At 42.4% G+C, this 21,147-nt stretch overlaps 1 protein-coding gene across 2 annotated transcripts in view; it reads left to right on the top strand.

Annotated features, from left to right (window-relative positions):
• The window catches only part of UVRAG (UV radiation resistance associated), an 85,334-nt gene extending 64,745 nt beyond the window's left edge, over positions 1–20,589 (top strand). For both annotated transcript variants that reach the window (XM_063305978.1, XM_063305979.1), the window contains 3 exons: positions 2,073–2,151; positions 13,531–13,622; positions 18,469–20,589. In XM_063305978.1, coding sequence (XP_063162048.1) covers positions 2,073–2,151; positions 13,531–13,622; positions 18,469–19,162 — 865 coding nt within the window. In that variant the 3' untranslated portion in view covers positions 19,163–20,589. The remainder of the gene's footprint in view (positions 1–2,072; positions 2,152–13,530; positions 13,623–18,468) is intronic.
• Positions 20,590–21,147: the final 558 nt, after the last annotated feature.

Raw genomic sequence — 21,147 nt, 5'->3', positions numbered from 1 at the left:
AGTGGTTATTTGAAGACAATGGAAACAAAAACAAAAAGATGGATAGGTGAAATGAAAGGGTTTGGTGCAATAGTTTTTTTTTTTTTTGCAGTTGTAACTATGGGGGCTCCCAAGAATGATTGTAGGAGAATCCGTAGCTGATTATTTAATAGAAAAGCCAAAAAATGGGGGAAATTTCTTGTATTTTTAAGCTTAAGGCCTATTGAGGTATAATAAATCACTGCTTTTGCCAACAGGGTGTTGTTATCCACAAAATAAGAATATTCACATAGGCAGCCTAGTCCTAGTGACTTCACTACATAGTTCTCTGGTGAACTAAGCCTTCGCATCTTCTGTTTTTAATATTTTAGCCTGAGAATGTTCTTGGACAAAATGCATCACTTTTAAGAGGAGACAAGATGTTAGGAAGCTCGCCCAATGCATCAGCTTCTTTTCTGACTCCAGAAGCTGGATATTTTAGCTGAGATATTGATAACAGCCCAAGAATTTTATCATATTTAGTGGAAGACGTGCAAAGCAAGGGAGATGTGCCCGCCAGTGTTTGAGAACTTAGGAAAGCAAGGAGATACTTATTAGAGATTTGTTTGTTTATTTATTTATTTGGCACATATGCTTGCTAATCCATATTGATCTTTTAACTCCTGGATAGTATCTTTAAGCTATATTTAAAATACTATCCAGGAGTTAAAAGATCAATATGGATTAGCAAGCATATGTGCCAAATAAATAAATAAAATATACAACTCTCTAATAAGTATCTCCTTGCTGTCCTCAGTCTTCAACCATTTGGAAATGTAAGCTGTCCTATCTCCTGCTATCACTTTCATAGGATGAATGATTTGGGGAGCTTCCTAAGAGCAACAGGCCTTGAGAGAGCAGGACGTCAAGAAGAAACCTGGCTAGGACTCATTAGTTTCTAAGCTTTTTTGAGATGGCAGTTGAGACACATGTTTCTGGGTTTCCCCATGAGACAGAATAAAATGCTAGGGTGTGACCAAACGTTGGATGAAATCCAGCTAATGACCTGCCAAAAGAAGGATGTTGTCAGTAGACTATGAAAGGCCCATTGCTTCTTTTTCCCTTTTTCCCCACCAGTGAGTTTTGCACACCAATTTTGCCCACTTATTTCAGCTGCCTCGCCCTTTTTCTCTCTCCAAATGGGTTAGGTTATCGAATGATGGTCGACAGTTACCTCTGCAAATTCATGTACTCACACTGAATCACCACAAGTCTATTGCACCAATCAGTTACGTCTGTGGCAGGCAAAAACTTTTCAGTCATGGGTTTTTCACACTAGTGGTGGGCCAGTAAAGAACAAGCGCTGGCCCATTATTAGAAATTCTTGAAATGGTTCCCCCTTAAACCTTTGTTTCCTATTCTAGCAAATAGTATTTAATTTCATTGTTTAGGAAAGTGAATGCCTTGTCCACGCCAGGTAAGTTTTGTGTAATTTATTGTAATTGTGTCCTTTTTTAAAATTCAAGTCTTATTGTGGTTGGGTGAAATAACCCACTAGATACTGCAATGATTTTTTAAATGTTTTATATAATAAAAGTGGACAATGGAATTTTCCTACACGTACAGTATGTCCATTTAAAATGTGTTTTGCCTTTCTGCTCAGCAAACAGCTTGCATTTATAGATTTGCTAGGTAAGGCTGGCTTGGACATGTAGCAGAATGATTTTATGTTTCTCAGCTTGAGGTGACCCATTAAGAGTTTGAAGTATTGTAGAACTGAAATTCTGACTTGGTTACTGTTGCTACATGTATAAAACATATGTTAATGGCACTTATTTGAAATGATAGGTTTTGGCTTAGTTGCTATAAATAAATTGTTTAATGACACAATTTCATGCCACAGAAATGCTACCCATTTTGGTAGGCCACTCTACCTGGAAACTGGGCAACAGGAAGCATACAAATGCATGCATGCATGCATGAATGCATACATATATAAAGTCATTTCTTTCTCAGGTTTGTGGAAGCAATGTGCACATGCCGGTTTCCTTATTGGAGGGGTGACAGCAAAAATGTCTATCATTTATTCATACTGTCCTTTCTTCATGCTCCAGATTTCCATTATATCTAAAAGGAGGAGAGAAACTACAATTTGATTATGGTGTCTTCCTTCTGAACAAAAATATTGCACAGGTATGTTCATTCTAAAAAAGTTATCCTTCTGTATTGGAAGAATGGAGATTGAGAGGGAGGAGGCTATTACCGGTGGTCTCGCTTAATGACAGTAATTGGGACTGGAATTTTCTTTGCTAAACAATGCGGTCGTAAAGCACAATGTCATGTGACTGCGCCATTTAGTAACGGCAGTTCTGGCAGTCCCCTGTTGTTAAGTGGATCACTGTAGGCCATTAAGCGAGGACCTCACATGGCTATGACTTTTGACTTCCTTCCCGCTTCCCCGTTGACTTTGCTTGTGGGAAGCCAGCAGGGAAGGTCTCAAATTGCAATCACATGACCGTGGGATGCTGCAATGGGCAGAAATCCAGGCTGGTTGCTGGGCGCCCGGATCACAATCACATGCCGGAACTTGGAGGACCTGTTGTAAGTACCACCCGTACAGCACCATTGCAAGTTTGAACGGTCACTGAACAAGTGGTCGTTAAACAAGGACCTCCTGTACTTTTCTATTTCTGTACCAGAAGCGTCACCACTCATGTGCTCAGTAATTCTCTGCATATTTTGGCTACATTGGGTGCCAGCTTGGCCAGCTACAGGCCGTCCAAAACTAAGAAACTTCAGGCCTCAGTTTAAGCTGTTGGTCTTTATTTGAACCAGTTATTGGTTTAAACTAAGCTCACCAGGATCAGAAATGTTAAGGCAGACATGGGCTGTCAGTAGATAGCTCTACTGGCTGTGTAAATCACTCCTAAGGTCAACTGCGAATCCTCTATACTGGATATTCAGTGGACTGCATCTTCCTCAGAGATTCCTCTGGGAGTGAAAGGACTGAGATATACAGAGCAGAATCATTGGAAAATCAAAACATTTCCCTGGAGTGGAAATGGAATCTCTGTGAAATTTGCAGAATAGGAACAATGAAAACCTCATCTAATTCCTTGGAGAATGCAAGGTGGAATCATAAGCAGGTCAATACAATTCCTGCAGATCATTATGGGTGTTGTTTTGAACTGGTAATGGTATATCAGTGTGCTCCATTTCAGCTAGTTGATAATGGCTTCCATCTGTTGAGTTTAAAAGGACCTCTCTTTTTTTCCCCAAGAAGTCATAACTAATCACATACAGCGATTCCTGTATTATTTGGAACTGGAGAGTTACAGTTTTTTCTAATGTAAGGCTGACTCATAGGGCAATGCAAGGAAGACTGCTAAGAACTGGAAACTGATTGCAATAAAATTAAGCAGCTTATAATAGGAGTTTGCAAAAGACGAAAGATTTGCATAGGTGATAGTATAAATTTGTTTGGATGCCCCAGAATACACCGAATCTCCAGTGCCTTAGTACACCTTGTGCCTGCTATCTCCTCTGATGGGTAGTTATAGTTACAGTTAATTAACTACAGATGGCTCCAACTGTGGTTTGTTTGGGGGGTGGTTAGCACATTTGGAATTTGAAGTCCTCTCGTGGGTGTACTTACAAAATGACTGCCATGGAGGCCACATGAAGTGCCATGGTGTCACAAAGCACCCATTTATCCTAAGGCCAGTTGGTGAGGTTGCCACTTACCACTCCATCTAGCTCCTTGAGATGTGGTCACCCAGTCCAATTTTGCCTTTGTTTTTATTCTGGCAAGGGGGCACTTGTATGAACAGAACACTGGACTTGTTCTTGTCTATAGTGTGGTTTCTTTCTGGAGTAATTTCGCCTCCAAAGCTGATCTCCTGTAAGTTGGCAGTAACTTCACTGGATGTGTTCACATGGAGGGACCTTTGCCACGGATGCTTTAATTTGGGTTCCACTCAGTGGCCTTTAGGAGCCCCTCCAGTTAACTCTGGGATTTATCTTGTGCCTGATCATCTCATGGCTAAGCAAACTTGTCTTTGCTCAGCCTAGAACAGACCTTGGCGTCTGTGAAAAGTTAAACTTGTCTCCTGTTGCTTGCTTAGACTTACAGGCTGGTTTTATCATCTTGTCCATAGATCCTGCAAAGCCAGAAATAAGAAATGTCGTAGGACATACCCCAAATGTTTAAAAAGGGTTATTGACTAAGAAGTAAAGCAAGCAGGGCATCAAAGCAAAAACAAGTCACAAGATAAAACTCCAGCAGCCAGAAGTAGAGGGCAAAGAATTCAATAATGTTTTTTCACTTTAAAAATTGATAGGAAAGCTGTACCAGTAGGCTGGCTGTCAACTTGTGGGAAATTAGGAGGAATGAATGTTACAGTTGGAATGGAATGGTTGGCTGTTCTCCTCCATTCCATCTGTGATTTGATTTGGGAGGCCAAGGAAGATCTCAGCTTTATTTCCAGTAGTATATTAGAAATAGGAGTGTCTGCAGTCCACATGGATTTAAGAATAAGTAGCAGCTGTTTATCTCCATTAAGTTTGTGGGCAGACCAGTTAGGTGAATAGTTTCTCCAGGGTAGGGGAAAATTCTCCCAACAGTTTTGCAGACGCGGGATTGACGGTAAAAGTGGCATCACTGCCAAGAAACCCAGTGGAAGAGCTGCCCTTATGTCCTCTCAGGGGACATCAGGGAAACTTCAGACTGATGGAGAAAGAACTGAGCTATGAAAAGCATGACATTCAAAAATATCCCTTGGCTATTTTGTTGTTATGCCCATGCAAAAATATCAAAATCCACGACAAAAATTTCTCTGTGAAATTCTTCTTTGAAATAGTTCCTAAAGCAAATTCTTCACTGAGAAGGGTGGGGGAGATGCAGAATTTCTCTGGCTGCTAGACTGCTGAAGTGAGGGAGGAAGTAAATACTTCAAAGAAGTTATACTAAGTTGTAGGAAAAGGTGGGTGAGTCCTTTTATGTTGAGGTTTTCAGCGGACAGCTACAAAGCGCAGAGTTCCAGAGGTTACTGCTTAATTGATGCAAGGATGCAGCAGCAGAATACATCCCTTGCTGTCACGGGATGAGAGCTCTCGATTTTTGTTTGTGTGTTTGTTTTAAGTTTATCGTTAATACTGAAGCACCTTTGTAATGTTGTCTGTTGAACCAATTATCTATTCAGGTATCTTAACTCATTTGATGGAAAACGGAGGAAATGCATTCCATGTTTTCTACGAAATCTAGAAGTGCTTTAGTAATTAGTCCCATCACTCTCTATAATTCATCTATGGATACTTGTGCAGAATGAGATGAGAAACCTCAAAACTACCTGTGGTATTTTTTTTAAATGACTGGAACTGACCGCTCCTTAATCCTTGATAGGAATTTTTGTCCTGGAAAGCTAATAATACATTGAGTGAGACTAGAGACATTCCTTTAAAATGTTAACATTTGTGTCCATTTTTATTTTAAGTAATTGAGGGACAGGAAGTTAGTTACACCCCATCAATCCAGTGCTTTGATGCTCTCAGGTTGAAGTGTGGGTTTCCCTTCACAAGAGCAGACATGTCAAAGATTTCGTGAGACTGGCAGGGAAGTGAGCACCATTATGGATTTTGGTAAGGGAAAAACTTGGAAGAAGCCAGGAGCTTTCTGCCATATTCTTCAACACTAAAAACTTGGACAAATTCTAATGAATGAGGAACTTTTCCTCAAATTGTTCATATTTTTAAAAATTCTGCATGGATTTTTTGGCTTTCCGAGTAGATAAACTTTTCCAATTTTCGTTGAATTTAGGTTTTGAGGGGATCAAATTAACATCCTTGTGTTATAAAATGTAAGAAGAGACAATTACAGGTAGTCCTCGCTTAATGACCATTCATTTAGTGATGGTTCGGACTTATGATGGTGCTGGAAAAGGTTACTTGCCACCAATCCTTGCACTTACAGGTGTTGCAGTGTCCCCCCGGTCACCTGGTCACGATTTGGGTGCTTGGCAACCGGTTCGCATTTATGACTGCCGCAGTGTCCCACGGTCACGTGATCGCCATTTTTAGTCTTCCCAGCCGGCTTACAGCAAGCAAAATCAATGGGGAACCGTGTGATTCACTTAACGATCACGTGGTTTACTTAACCACAGTGATTCGCATAATGACCGCCGCAAAAAAGATCGTAAAATCAGGTTGATTTTGCTTAATGATGGCTTTGCTTAGCAACCAAAATTCCAGTCCCAATTGTGGTCATTAAACGAGGACTATCTGTAAGGTAAGAAATAACTGGGTAAAACATCAAGATGATTTAGGGAAACCTTTTGGTTTATCAAGAGAAATTTGAGTGGTGTGTGCTTCTTGTGAGAGGAAGCACAGAGAGCCCACTCTTGAGGCCCTTCTAATCCACCTTTGACAGAAAATAGAAATTCAGAGCATTGTCTTCATATCATCCTGGGGAAATCCTTACCAAAATAATTCATTCTAAATAGTTCATTCATTAGTCAAATGCCATCATGTATTTAGTATCCCTCTTGGGATCCCCGTTTAGACAGAGATTGGTTTTCATTTTAAAAATGCAAGAAATTAAAAAGCAATAGCTAAAATAAAAGTGAAGGCAATTTAAATAGTCACATTTGCCCCACCCTCATGTAATGCAGAGGTATTACATTAGGCTGTCCATCTGTTGCTGCACTATCAGCCTTGATACCTTTCCCTGTTGGCTTTGCTTGCTGAGGATATTGTTGAAGGACCAGTGTGGAAGGTGGCCATGTAAGGTTTCCAAACACTTAGTTTTGCGACTGTCACTCTTTCAGTCAGCCTGACTTCTCAGAAAGGCCCAAAGCATGGTATCTCTTCAGGTGGAGTTGGAGTACAGTGGCTGTTAGGAAATTAAAAGGCAGGCTATGCGGAGTAATCCAAGCAATAGAGAATCTTACAGGGGCAATCTGGGGGAGAAAATTAACCCTGGTTTGTTCTCTTGTTCAGTTTTGCCTTCTGTTAGGTGTCTAGCAAAATGCATGGATGGTATATGTTCTATGAGGGGAGAGTTCCCTTGCCTCATCAGATTACAGGTAGTCCTCTTAACGACCCCAATTGGGACCGGAATTTTGGTTGCTAAGCAAAGCGGTCATTAAGTGAATCTGATCCAATTTTATGACCTTTTGGGGGCAGTTGCTAAACAAATCACCATGGGCATTAAGCAAACCATGTAGTCATTAAGCGAATCACACAGTTCCCCATTGATTTTGCTTGCCAGAAGCCAGCTGCGAAGGGCAAAAATGGTGATCATGTGACCACGGGATGCTGTGATGGTCATAAATGCAAACTGGTTGCCAAACGCCCAGATCATGATCACATAACTGTGGGGATGCTACAACGGTTGTAAGTGTGAAAACTGGTTGTAAATCAGTTTTTTCAGTGTTGTTGTAGTCTGAACTGTCACTTAATGAATGGTTGCTAAGTGAGGACTACCGGTATTGATTCATACACTAACTTAAGTTCAGGAGTTGACTGTATATCAGATTAGTACTGTGTCTCAAACCAACCTCATTCCAGTTTGAATTTTGTTGACATCTATTTTTTAGTACCAGATCTGAAGTTCAGACTGCAAGAACTTTGGGAAAATCCTTTTTGTTTTGAATGTAATATTAAACCTTTACTTTTCATGGAAACAAAACTTGTTTTAATTCCAGATTTTCTTGTTGGCCTTGTGAACTTTTAACCGTTAAAAAAAGAAAAATCCTTGATGTAACTTTTAGATTAATGAGCAAGTTCCCTTCAAGTGAGATCATATAAAGAGAATACACTCATGCACTGAAATCTGATAAACATTGCTTAATGGTATTGAAAAGTTTATATAAATACAAAAGCATAAAGTTTGAGAAAGTTTCCGGTTGTAATGTAAGACTGGTCTAGCTGTAATGAGTTAAAACGTTGATGATGCAGGCCAGTGTGTTTTGAGTTCACAACATTTGAAGGCCTCCCAGCCCTTTTAAAATAAGTCACGTAAAATAGTTTGTTGCGAATTAGAGGACTTCAGTGAGTCTGCAAATAAAAAGAGTTTGTCTTAGCTCCCTCAGCGTTTTTCTCTCCAGTGTTAGAAGGTAACGAGATTGCCTCTGAGAGAAAGTATTTTACTTGAATTTAAACAGAGATCCTCAGCAAACCATAACTGACACCCGATACACTAAAACGCATTACTGGATCTGAGATCTGTTCCCGAAGAGTTCTACACAGGAGTCTGGTGCCGTTGCCTTCTTCTAATCTCAGGTTCAGACTTTCCAGCTGCTGGAAAGTTGGCATCAGACCTGCAGAAGAAGCCTGTCCGATGAATGGAATTTGAAACGGAGAGATAATTTGAGGTGCTCCTTAATGAAGCAGGAGCTATGCAGGACGGAGGAGGCAGCGAGTGCCAAGGAAGGAAGCGAGGGAGGAAGAATGATTGCAGAGGTGGGAGTGGGGAGAAGAAGGGTGGTTGTCCAGCTGCCTCTCACATAGTTTTCTAGAGGTCTTTGCATGGTGGGGGATTCAGACTGTTCTTCCACCCTCAACAAAGACACAGAGCGGGGCCAAAGCGGAGGACGTAAGTGGAATCTCGGAAGCCTCACATATGGCCCCAGTTCCCCGTGTGCCACATTGTTTAGCAAGAGGCGCAGTTATCACAAAGAAGATAATGTCCAGATCATGCTTTTAGTTGGGTGATAAACACCTTTTCCCCTCTGCCCCCTCTGCTGTCTTCTGCCCCCACCCTGGGACAGTTAATATCACCCTGTGTAATTACGCTTGGCGAAAGAAGCGTTCCACTGCTATCGATTCTTGTCTGAATTTAGTCTCTTCTCTGTGGCACTTTGGCAGAGAGGATGACCACCTTTCCCCGACTGCAGCTCTTTGAAATCCTATCTGCCAAACAAGCTTAGAAAAATAACTTTTTGGGTACCTCCCTAGCCCTAACTTTTTAAAAAAGCGAGATTGCAGCAGGTGAGGAAGTTGAGTCCTCTCCCAGCTACCATCCCTGTTTTAAAATATATCCTCCATAGGGATCAGTGGATGTTCAGGGCCCTAGTTGTATTCTTTGGGCCCAAGCCTCAGGGACACTTCTGGCTCTGAAAGGCTCTGTTCCCTTGTGTTCTTGTCCAGCTCTTTCTGCCGCCTGGAGCCTTCCTGAGGTTTCAGACTACAACTCCCAAAATTCCTAGCAGTCAGCCATGAAAGGTGGGGACCGTGGGAGGCACACTTAGAGGCAGTAGATTGGGAAGTCTTTCCTAGTTGTGCCATCTACGGAACATTGGTTATTCACCTTAAAATATTCCTGCATTATATTATAAGAGAATGTACAATACACTTATCAAGTTGGTGCTGGAAATACACAGGTTATCATGAACCAGAATGGAAAATAGCTCAAGGCATTCATGGAGATCTTGCTGATCATATTTTCAGTTCAAAACACTTAGACTCTTCCACTACTGTTGACAGGATATTGGTGTTCCCTCATCATAGCCTTCAACTTCATGGGAAGAGCTTTTCCAGTATTTAATTATAATTTATTGTTGTGCTATCTGAGGGGTGTGTGCGTGTGGTTGGAGGAGGGGTCTCTGATGCTTTGGTCCCTCAGCCTGGAAGTTGGACATTCATCCTGGGATTTTGCTGCCATCTTATCTTTATGATGGACATGGTCATATTATTAGATTTCTTTCTTGTGCCCCACATTCTTGTCCTCTGCTCGGATGTAGTGAATGTGGATGTGCTTTTATGAGGGTCATATGCAGCTTTCTGCTATCATACTGGCCAACACGATGGGGATGCTCCTGGCATTATAAACACTTTCATAGCTGTAATTGTGCTTACTGTGTGCTAATCACTTTTACTGCTGCCATTGAAAAACATCTGATTCTCCAGTGGGGTGCACTTTATTTTAAAGACGGCATTTAAATCTTTATGAGAGTCAGTGGTTCCAAAGTGATACTTAAAAAGAAAGCTAAAATGGTCTCAGACATGGAGCCAAGAAAGCTTTTATCTGTCTTCTACATTTCTTTTGGATGATGCTATTGAACACCCACAACAGAGCTGAAATTAAAACGATTCAGTGAAAATCGTGAAAAGTTGTAATTTGTATGTAGAGAAGAGTCTCTTTCCTATTGTACCCTTCCTACTTTGCCTAATTTTGAATTGATGCTTGCCTTCCTTAACTCTCTTAATTCAGTTTTTTTACTGAATTAACACCTGAAAAGCTGGGTTTTTAAGAAGAGACGTATTGCATTCGTAAGGCCCTCATGTAATGTACATCTTTTAAGAGTAAAATTTAAAAAGGCATTAAGGCATAACGCAAATAGTGTTTTGTTTGGCTTGCTCAATAGAGTCTTTCTCAGAAATGGTTTACTTTGCCTTCTGGGCTGTGTTTGACTTCCCAGTCTAGTCTGCAGCCTAGAACCTACTAACCAGGCCTGATGCTGCTTGGCTGTTTTTAGATCAGCCAAGCTTGATGTGACTTCTGTCATGTTCGCCGTTGCGATGTTTGATTTACATCGTAACGTTTCGCATGCCATGGTGCTGATGCCCGTTCCAGTTGGGAGGGAGCTGCTGGGAGACCTTGTGCCAGGCTGTCTATCTGTTTTCTTGGGGATGGAATGTGTTCAAGGTCTTTTTACCCGTTGATTGGCTGAACTCGTTAGGGGCACCTGGGATGGGGAACTTGAAACGGTTATACTGGGGGAGGACTTACATTCGCACCGAGGGTTTTTAATTTGTATTTGGCGCGCTTCTGCTCATTCTCAGCTTTCTTTGTATTTGCACACTATTCTTAAATAAACCAGATTTGATTCAAGCTCTCGCTTGTGAGTCTGAGTGTGTTTTAGGATAGGCAACCATTACACTTCTTTACTTAATTTTTAGTAAATGGGTTCTTGAATTAGAGTTTCCGTTAGTGCCAATCTGCTGTTTGAATGACTGGCTGCTAAGAAATTCAGGCGAGTTTTTCCTGGTGAAGTTAAAATTTCAGCAGGTGCCATAAGCTGAAAAGATGGCACCCGCTGAAGCTATCTCTGCTGCTCAGCTCGTATGCGTCTGGCAATGCCCTTTTTGTTGTCTGCTTTGCAAAAGGTCTTCCACAAGATGCAGAACTGGAGCTATTGTGCTCCCGGATTCTTATGTCTTACTCTTTTCTTGCACTCTGCCTAATTTTGCTTAGCCCTAAAAGGGTATAGCATGAGTATGTGTGAATGTGCTACTGACCTTGAAATGGATATTGTAGAGCTAGAAAATGTGCAAAGACAAGCATACAGAATCATCTGAGAACTAGATAATTCTAGATGTACTGTTAGATCAACCACATTCTGATGCCTTCAAGAGTTATGGCGCTCAGTGTTGGCTGCACATTCTTTCCAGATTCAGAGGCATCAGATACCACAGACAGGAGGGATTGCTTTCATATCTTGTCCACAGGCTTACCGTAGACTTCTGGTTGGCCACAACAGTGGGAAAAGGTTCTCAGAACCAAAAGGTTGCTTTTTGGTGAATCAAACTTTTGGCCTGGTACTGTTTTAATGTTTTGGGTAGGAGCATGAACCTTTTTAGTTACAGTAGGAATTTTGTGATGATATTTCTAGCACTAAAGGCAAGAATTGACACAAGAAATCGACATTCTGAAGTCATCTTTATTTTCAAATAATGAAAATAAATGTATTGGAAAACCTGGGTTGAAAATGGGATGGCTGGTCTTCATCTATTAATTATTATTGAAACTTTTGAAAAGTTACAGAGGTAATGTAGTTATCCAAAACCAGCCAAAAGGCAATATATACAGTTAGAGCATTTATTATGTTCCATATATCAGTGTTTGAAACTCCAGTTGCTTTTAGTGAATTGGGAAAGGCTTTTATGGAGCCCCAAAGCCCAATATTATTAGCAATTTAAAAAGTTAATCAAAATAAATTTGGATGGTATATGAAACATCAAACATGCTTATTATGATGTAAAGCCCAGGCTGGTTTAACAAATAAATTAATATTTTTTGTTTGTTTATTGGACTCCTCAGTAAATGCTTTAAAAAGGTTGGGTATTTTCCTTTTTAAGCTAAATATGTAATTGATATGAAAGAATGTTAGTACACATGCTTTGGTTTGTCCACTGACAGTTACTTTCTTATTACTCCTTATACTTATCATGTCAAGGAATAGTCAGCCACATTTGTGCTACTTAACACAAAATCTGTGTTAGATAACAAAAAAATTAATTATGAAATGTACCACTTTAAATTTTAATTAAGATCAAGTTAAGTATCCTTAAAAGTAGACGGTACCCAATGGATCTCATAATCCAAGAAAACATAAGAAAATAGTAGAATTAAATTTTTAATGAAGACTGCAAGGTGTGATATTCCCAGGCAGATGCTTGCTAATGACAGACCATACTGATTTTCAAGGCACTATTCCCCCATAATAATGTTCAGCTAAAGAGATCTCTTGCCTGTTTGCATTCTTCTAAAAGGATCTTACTGTCTGGCCCAGCACAAGAACAACGAATCAATCCAGTCAAACTCCAGTTCTTTATTTGCTCACACCGTACAGACAGAATCTTGCCAGACTAAAGCTACTCTGCCTAACCTCAGGGGAAATAACCTGGGAAGGCTCTAGGGCGGGGCGATTCTGAGCCTCTTGGTCTTCCCACAATCGCTTCCTGGACTGTGTCTCCTCTTATCTTGTCCTCCTCCTTGGAAGGTGCTCCCTCCTTCCTGAGAACCGGCAGTGTTACCGAAATCCACCACACTTACTGGCTTCAGTGAGATCCAACAGGATTCTTTTATTCAGAATCCTGAATACTTGCTTCAGAGACTCTGGTGACTTCCTGTAGGAGAAAGTCTCTAGCTGTGGAATAGAGTTTATGTTGATTAGCACTAATTCCTATATATAAGCATTCCTTGCTATGCTTATACAGCTATCATGAAAGCTTACTGTATTTTAGCTGGCAAAAATCAAACCACCAGTGTGACTTCTGTGGACATGATTCAGTAGTGGGCTGTCACGTGTTGCTCCAAGTAAAGCTTGTGGACTGCTGTTATGGTCACCTCAGATGCTCATCACATTATAGAATAACCTTACCTTACAGTATTTCAGGTGTGACTATTTTAGGCCTTTTTTTCTGGATGGGTTATGGAGAGCATTCTTAACACCCTGTGACTTCTCAACAAACAGAACATCTTTAAGAATCTTCCAGATTCTTCCCATTTCTGGGATCTAGCTTTAAATTATATTCAGGGGTTCCAGTGCATCTACAGGGATAACTGGCTTATGAGAACCAGTGTAGGTATAATGTAAGGAAAGAGCAGCTCTTGTTCAGTCATGCTAAAAAGTAATAGTGCCCCCCATGTATGCTCACATATGCAAGTCAGCAGGCTCCCTCCCTTCTAAGCGTCGATAGAATTTCAGTTCTCAGATTGCCAAGTCCTCCTTTCCCTGGACTCTGAAGTTCTTGATCATTCAGTTCACAATACAAGCCACCTCCTTGAGGTCCTCTGAAGCATCTCCAGCTGCTTGGAATTGCCTCCTGAATTTCTTTGTTCTTTCTCTATAGCTTAGATACCAACATGGGCTGGGGACTCCAGATCTAAGGCAGACACTTCCTAACCTGAAAAACTTCCTGGAGCATGGCCTCATGGTTAGATGGTGAGTACTTCTGTTCTGCTTTACATTACAGCAGTGGAAAAGTAGCTGAAGGTTAAACATTTTTCAGAAACACGGTTTTCACAGAATATGGGTAATTGTGCAATCCTGTGGACTGTCTTTAACTCTGACTGAAGATGCTCTTGTCACATGGATGTGGTGGACCTTCTGCCTCACGTGCTGTGTTTGATCAGGCCGATTTTGCTGTAGCCCAGGTTAGGGCTTTTGTTGAGGTCATCTTGACCAAGCCCAAATACTCCTGAGTAGCTTAAAGCTCACCGTAACGTATGAAATGGGGGGGGGCACTTTGAAAAATGTGAAACGTTTCATGTGGAGGTCATTATAAAGCTATATTATTAATTAAGGCCAGCATAAAACAGAAAATGTGTTTTTCTTTGAACCCAAAGCAGTCACATTCCAGATCAGCCATGGATTGGGAAAACCCAAACCCAGAATGTGTTTGCTGTTCTGGGCTTGGGCCGAAACACAACCCACATAGGGACGCTGGCGTGGTTTTACTCAGCAAGTAGGACAAGGCTGATCTGCGTTATCCCCTCTCCCCACTTGGCTCCCACTGACCTGCCCACCCCCCGTCTTCCCACGGTCTCCCCTTCCCTCAATTCCCCGACCTCCCCTTAGCTTGTCAGTATCCTTGGCTTTTTCCTATTCTCTGCCTGGAGGACCACATTTTATTCCATATACAGACCAAATGTTTCATTTGGGTACAGGTACCCCAAAACAACTGCTTCGTGCATGAGCCAGTTTGTACCGCTCTATTTTTAATTACGCTTCAGGCAGCATGTCTGAGTATTCCTTGTTAAGATTACTTTGTTCTATATTGCTCTCATTTTTGTTTCTGTGTACTTCTGATGAGAATCATTTGCTTCCTACTTCAAAACAGAGAGAGAGAGAAATGTGCAAGAAAATCCTGACGCAGGAAGCTCTGATGCATACTGATGTAGGCCCTTATAAATGCCCTAGGCTTCAGGATGCCTTCCGTTTCGAAGTTCTTGCCATTTTAATTTGAGGCAGTGCTTGTATAGGGAACGTTCAGGGGTCTCATCCTGTCTCCCTGGCACTTTGGCTGCCGGGTGCCCCAAATTTATTTACGCGTTTGTTTGCTGCATTTATAGACGGCCGAATTGTGCGGCTCATGGCGGCTTACAAAAAGTAAAAGTATAAAACCCATAGCTGTCATCTTCTTTAAATGGGCTAACTCAAAGTGGGTTGCTCTCCAGGTTATTCTTTGGGGTATACTGTAAGTAATCTAGTCTAGAAAGTGGGTGGCACGTATTTCCTGGAACAGAATCATGGAACAGGGGCTGCTATTCTGTTTGTTTGAACAGGCCGTGAGACTGCTGTGCTGCGCTTTTTGGCACTCAGTCTGAGTCCCAGGTGTGGAGATGCCCACATTTCATGACATTACACACACAAACACACACACAGCTCATCGGCATGACATACTTAGCGCATTCGATGCTGCTCTGGTGCAGCTGCACCAGTCCCGTAATTGAGCCTTTATCATTCCTGGACGGAGTCCATGCTCCTTTCCTGAAGGCAGAAAATAAAATGATGCCAGTTTGAATAGTTAAGAGACGTCATTTGAAGGCCAAACCCTCTTGTGTCCTGGTCTCCAGTTCGCTCTGCTGCCTCCTGGCAATCTTACCATTATTCGGCATTATTTCAAATACAATGTAATCTTTAAAGAGGCGCAGCTCTGTTTTCCTTTTGTTCAGTACACCTGACAAGATACTTGCCAAATCGTCATTTCAGATGGCTTTAAATTGCTTCCATTTCTTGCTGTTGATAACAAAGAAGAGCAGGGATTGGAGAAATAAATCATATATTTACTTAATTTTTCTTTTTCCTTAAGGCATTCTTATGCCATGGACTGAAGCCACACATGATTTTTAAATTTTAATTAGCTGTGATCAAGTACTATTCCGTAAAGGGAAGAGTTTGTAACAAAGGGAGGAGTAGTATTTGAGAACCATACTGTCTCTTCAGAAGTGTTTGTAAATAACCAGACCAATGGGTTTGGAATCGTTGCAATGGTTAATTTTGTTCATACCACATCCTTCCTCTTTGAACTGCCCAGGGCATTATATAAAACAGTGGAAATACATCATCATTATCTGACAAGGACATTATGTACAAATGAAAAGGAAGATAGCATCCACTTATTTTAACAGGCAACAGTTGGTCTTAGGGGATTAGTGCCTCAAAAATATTCAGGTGAACAGGGTTGGCACCAAGCACCCTTGCAACAAATCTATTGCACTCAGTTACTTCGATGGTCATCTGAACCTCCTTGCAGGACTAGCCTTGAACCCCCTGCTCACGACCAAGATTTGTTAGGTGACTCCTTGTTGACAAACTAAGCCCACCTCACTACCACGTGGCACATGTGATTATCACACGAACTTGTTCCCATAGTCAGGGCAAAGTTTACCCTACCTGTCCTTTGCCCCCACCACCTCACTCCTCTTCAGAAAACCAAGGAGCCTTCTGAGCTCTCCACGACCACAGAGCAGTTGGATCTGTGGCCTTCTGCTGTTCCAGAGAGGCTCCTGGGAGTCAGCAGAATTGCCAACCCTGCCACCTGAAAAATCCCCCAAAGCCTTCACAACTCCCTCATGTTCAAGGGCAGACCGTGTCCCCATCTGGCCAACTCAAATCTCAGTGGGGGTTGATCTGAGATAGTACACGGACCTTTGCTCCACAGGCCACCAGATCACTTGCAATGAAGAGAAGGTGGAGCAGGTTTTGGTTAGGAAAGAGACTGGAGAACAGTTTTACTGCCAAAAACAGTACAGAAGAAAGCATGCCGTGATTTCAAATGATTAATTATGTGTAGATTCTTAAAGATGGGCTATGCTTCAATGGCATTTTAACTTCAAACATTAATCAAGTTTATGTCCCACTGCCAAGAGTCTTTTTATGATTGTGGCAGGATATAAATGTGATTAATAAATTAAAATATATTGATATAGATACGTTTTCCAGGCGGGTGTTCCAATTAGCAGTTTAGTCCATAGACTCCTTATGCAAACCAGCTTTTTCAAACTCGGTGGCTCCTGTATTACTAGGTGGTCTAGTGAAAGCTCTTGCAGGCAAGGAATTCTTGAAGATGTAGTCCTGAAGACTTACAGCCTGGGAAAATGAACGGGAAGATTCAGCTTGTGTGAAATCCTCCCTTGAAGAGGATTATATTTTCTGGGCTTAGGAAAGAGCCAAACATTAGACCTTTTGGATTTAAGTAAAGACAAAACACCTGCGTTGTGATAGTATGTGACGGAAGGAGATAAATTATATCTGAACAGCACTTTAGTTCTAACTCTGGGATTTATCAGAAATGGGAAGTGTAGAAGCATCTGACCTCAGGACAACAGCGGAAGTATAGACTTTTGTATGATGCATGTGGAATTTGGAAACGTTAAAGTTACCTGGAACTTGGGTAAAGAAGGTGGATGTTCTGTAAATGTTTAATTGCATGGCCAAGGAGGTAAACATCTATGAAATGGAAAGAAGACGGGCAGAGTATCCCTTGTCTGTTTCATTTCTAGAAAAAACGTCAATGTCTTGTAGCATCTTAACGACAAGATTTTATTAATGCATTTGCCTGCTGGAAGCTACTTCTTCGTACTCCGGGATGCCTGATTCAACTGCCAGGTGTGTAGTGCACGTGGGTGGGCTTATGGCTGGGGAAAGGCCAAGGAGATAAAAATCAGAATGGGAATGAAACGCAAAAGGACCACTCAGTGACTTTTGAATTAGCGCTCAGAGGCATACAAAACAATCTTTCACTTTTCATCTTTCAAAATCATCAGCCGTAATTGGTGATAACATGCAAATAAACCCCGCTGTGGTGCGGACTTACGTCATCTTAACTAAGGAATTTATTACCGTGTGAATTTCTATGGATTACACTCTTACCTTCATCAGTTCCAAATGAATAGAATTGAACTTTCTGATAACCTTGTTCAGGAAATGGATTATCTTATGAACTTGACATGGCAGTTTACCGTTGTAGTCATGGGTTCTGGTGTGTGGGGAAAAGAGGTGGGGAAAATTATGGACAACTTGAATTTTTAATTCCACGTGTTATTAAAACAACAATCCTCCAAGTCGTGTTCTAAGATTTAAAAAGTAATGGAATTGGGCTTTGGTGTGGGAAACTCAATCCCAGAGTTTGTTAGTTGCCCTAGCAAAGTGGTTCTTTTCCCCCATTTTTCCTTCATGATGTTGTGAAAGTGATAAGAGGTAACTTGGGGAGGGTGGAGCTTGGAAGGTGTTTTAGTCCAAGAAAGATCCAGCTGAAGAGCTCCTTCAGTGCCTTCATTCAGAAGGGCTGGGCCTGCTTCATCCGGGGCTGAATGTGGCGTCCCAGTTGCTGCCAGACTTAGGTTGCCAGCTGGATGGAGTTTAGTCTGCCAAGGCTTGGCGGTGAGGTGGAGCTATTCTGCTTTTTTGAATTGCAGCACTGCCTCCAATCAGCTCTCTGCATCAGTGTTTCTCAACCTGGGCAACTTGAAGATGTCTGGACTTCAACTCCCAGAATTCCCCAGCCAGCTGATGGCTAGGGAATTCTGGGAGTTGAAGTCCAGACATCTTCAAGTTGCCCAGGTTGAGAAACACTGATCTACATTCTGGACAAATAACAGCCAGACATAGGATTATCTGCAAATCTCCAAAACTATTTTCAAACAAACATTAATAGCAGATCTGGGAGGACGGAGTCTAGGTTTATTTGAGGTTCTCAGTAGCTCACTTGAGTGGCTTATTCAGGTTGCCGAGCGTTTCCCCAAAGGCCTGCTTATTGTAACCCTCAGTCTCCTGTTCCTCACAGCGACCGCCATCACGTTTCCAGCGCCATTCCGGTTCCAAAGAGACAGAGTTCTGCGTTGGGGGGGGATCTGGAGGTCGGCTTCTCCAGCAACCGCCCGTCTCCAGACAAGGGGCTTCGAAAGCGGGCTAACTCCGAGAATGAGAGACTGCTGTGCAAGACCCCCCCTCCGAGTTACAACTCTGCTTTAACCCAGCCCATCGCCATCGCGGGGGAGCCTGAGAAAAAGGCCGCATCCTTATCCTCTTCCTTAGATACCTCCATTGACTTCTCGAAAGAAAGCAGGAAGGGAGGGGATTCGCGCATTGGCGTCAACGGTGAAAACAGGAGCTCGGGCAGTTCCCAGCATCAGCCGGAGGCTTTCCGGGGACCTTCTCGTGCGATCAACGGCACCCCGTTCTCCAGCAAGCCCCCCAGTACTGCGGCCCCCGAGCCGCCGGGCGTGTTCCGTGGCCCTCTGGGCACCAGCCTCCTTTGTACTGTGGAGCAAGCCGAAGAGATCATGGGCCTGGAAGCTATGGGGTTTGGCTCAGGAGATCAGCTGGCAGCCTTTAATTACATCCCGGTGGATCACGCGGTGGCCGTGGAATGCGATGACCAAGTCCTGGGGGAATTTGAAGAGTTTTCCCGAAGGATCTGTGCACTGAACAAGGACACCCCCACTTTCCGCCGGCCGCGGAAGGGTTCCGATAAGTAGCCTCAGATGCGGTGGTGGGGCAAAGAAGAAGGGGTATATCTGGAGTGGAGATAAAACTTGCACTTGCAATCCTGATCAGTTACGGGGTGGGAGGGAAGGAAGCAACTTTTTGCTGCGGTTTGGGAAGTGCGCCCGATTGCCATTTATGACCACGCGGGTCAGAATCTGCTTCCTCCCCTGATTTTTTTTAATATTCACGAATTGCTTTGGCAGCTCAGTCGGGCCTTTTGCATATTTTTCCCCCCACGTTTATTATTTAGGTTTCTTTCTATCCTTTCAGAAGAAATTAGCTCAACCTCTTGCCGGCTCACTGCGCGTGGCTGTCTGCAGATGTGCGCATGCAGGAGCTCGTGTTCTCAGCAGCTTGCTGCTCTCAGCCAGGCCTCGCAGCTTTCTGGTTCAGAGGCCCGCACACTGTTTTTGTTGTTGTTTGGCTTGGGAAGCAGGTGATGAGCAGTAGGAAGATCTGTCACTCAAGAAGCCTGAGCAAAGCTCCCATCCTCACTCCGCTTTCTTTCTTTCCTCCCTCCTTATCACTCTTGTTGCCAGCAATCCCACTCCTGGCCCGGGGAAAGGAAGGGGGCTTGCCAAAATACCCAGTGGAAATCCCATGTTTCAGAGGGTCGCGTGCCAGAGAGGTGATCAGTGCATTGTTCCTTTTGCTTCCAAGAATAAAATTAATATGCTTTAAACATCGCCCGTCTAACTAATATGTGGTCAAGGATCAGGAATAAAATCATGTTTTGCTTTGAATGAGTAGGTGGCTGTGCACCCTCCAACCAGGCTTGTCAGCTGAACACGCTGCTTCTAAAGGATGCTGGCTTTCTCGCCTTCTTGGCGGAGGATCTGTGTCTGCTACAGGAGCTCCCTTGGGACCATAAACTGTAACAAAACAGCCTGTGGGTGCATCATTATTATTATTATTATTATTATTATGGTTATCATTAAAATTATTATCCATTATTTCAACCTCAGTCAAGCAGCGAAGCAGTTTACAAACACGAAAGCCAGACTTCGTACACACACACACATGCGTGTGTGCACATACGCACACCCAGTGCAATAGATTTGGGATTGCCTGAATCGAGTTGAATTGTGCTTTCTGCAGACTTTTTCAAATCGTTTGAATCTTTTTTTAAATAAAGGAAATCAACCAAATGGCCCGTACTTTTAAACTGGAGTTGTCTTCAACAGTTTATCAACAGGGCAAATTTGACTTCAGGTGAGGTAGTTTCCCGTGTTTCCGACTGCACTAACATGAGAGTGGATTTTCTGGTCTGCTTCAGGCTCCTGAAGATCTGCCTTTTGGAGGTCACAAAGGTCTAGCTTTTGCTTTCTACCTTGTATATCGAAGTCTGGGCTCAACTGCGAGCTCATAAATATAAATATGTATTGCAGAATAAAAATTTAATTTACTTCATGGCCAATGAGAGCGTCTTTCCCCTGTTTACTCGTTCTACAATGTCAAGCAGTGAAATTGAAATGGTTGTTGAGGAATCAGTCAGTTGGCGCATTGTAAACTTTGAGCATGGAAACAGATGTAAGCATTTCCCTACGGTTGCAGCGTTCCACAGCAATGGCTTTTCACAAGTTGCCTTGCAGTTACAAACTTTATTGAAAATGTACTCCTTTATCTACTCGGGGTTTCCCAGTCTGGGCATCTTCAGCTCCCAGAATTCCCTGGCCAGCATAACCATTGCTCAGAGATCTAAAAATTGGAAGTCGACATGTCTAGACATGACCAAGGTTGGGGTACACTGATCCAACGGCATGTTGCTATGCACCTTCCATTCACAAGCAAATGTATGTTAATGCATATCATTATATACACCCACATAGACACACACAGTGCATGCATTGTTACAAAAGAGAAAAATGGGATTGATAGGTTACCATGCCATAACTCTTGCATTTGTATATGGTTTCTAATACTCCTAAAGCAGAGAACATAAAGATGGAAACTGGGAAATTTCGCATTTGCCAAA

The sequence above is a fragment of the Candoia aspera genome, chromosome 5 (assembly GCF_035149785.1).
Source record: "Candoia aspera isolate rCanAsp1 chromosome 5, rCanAsp1.hap2, whole genome shotgun sequence".
NCBI lineage: Eukaryota > Metazoa > Chordata > Lepidosauria > Squamata > Boidae > Candoia > Candoia aspera.
This window is presented reverse-complemented; position numbering and strand designations above follow the sequence as displayed.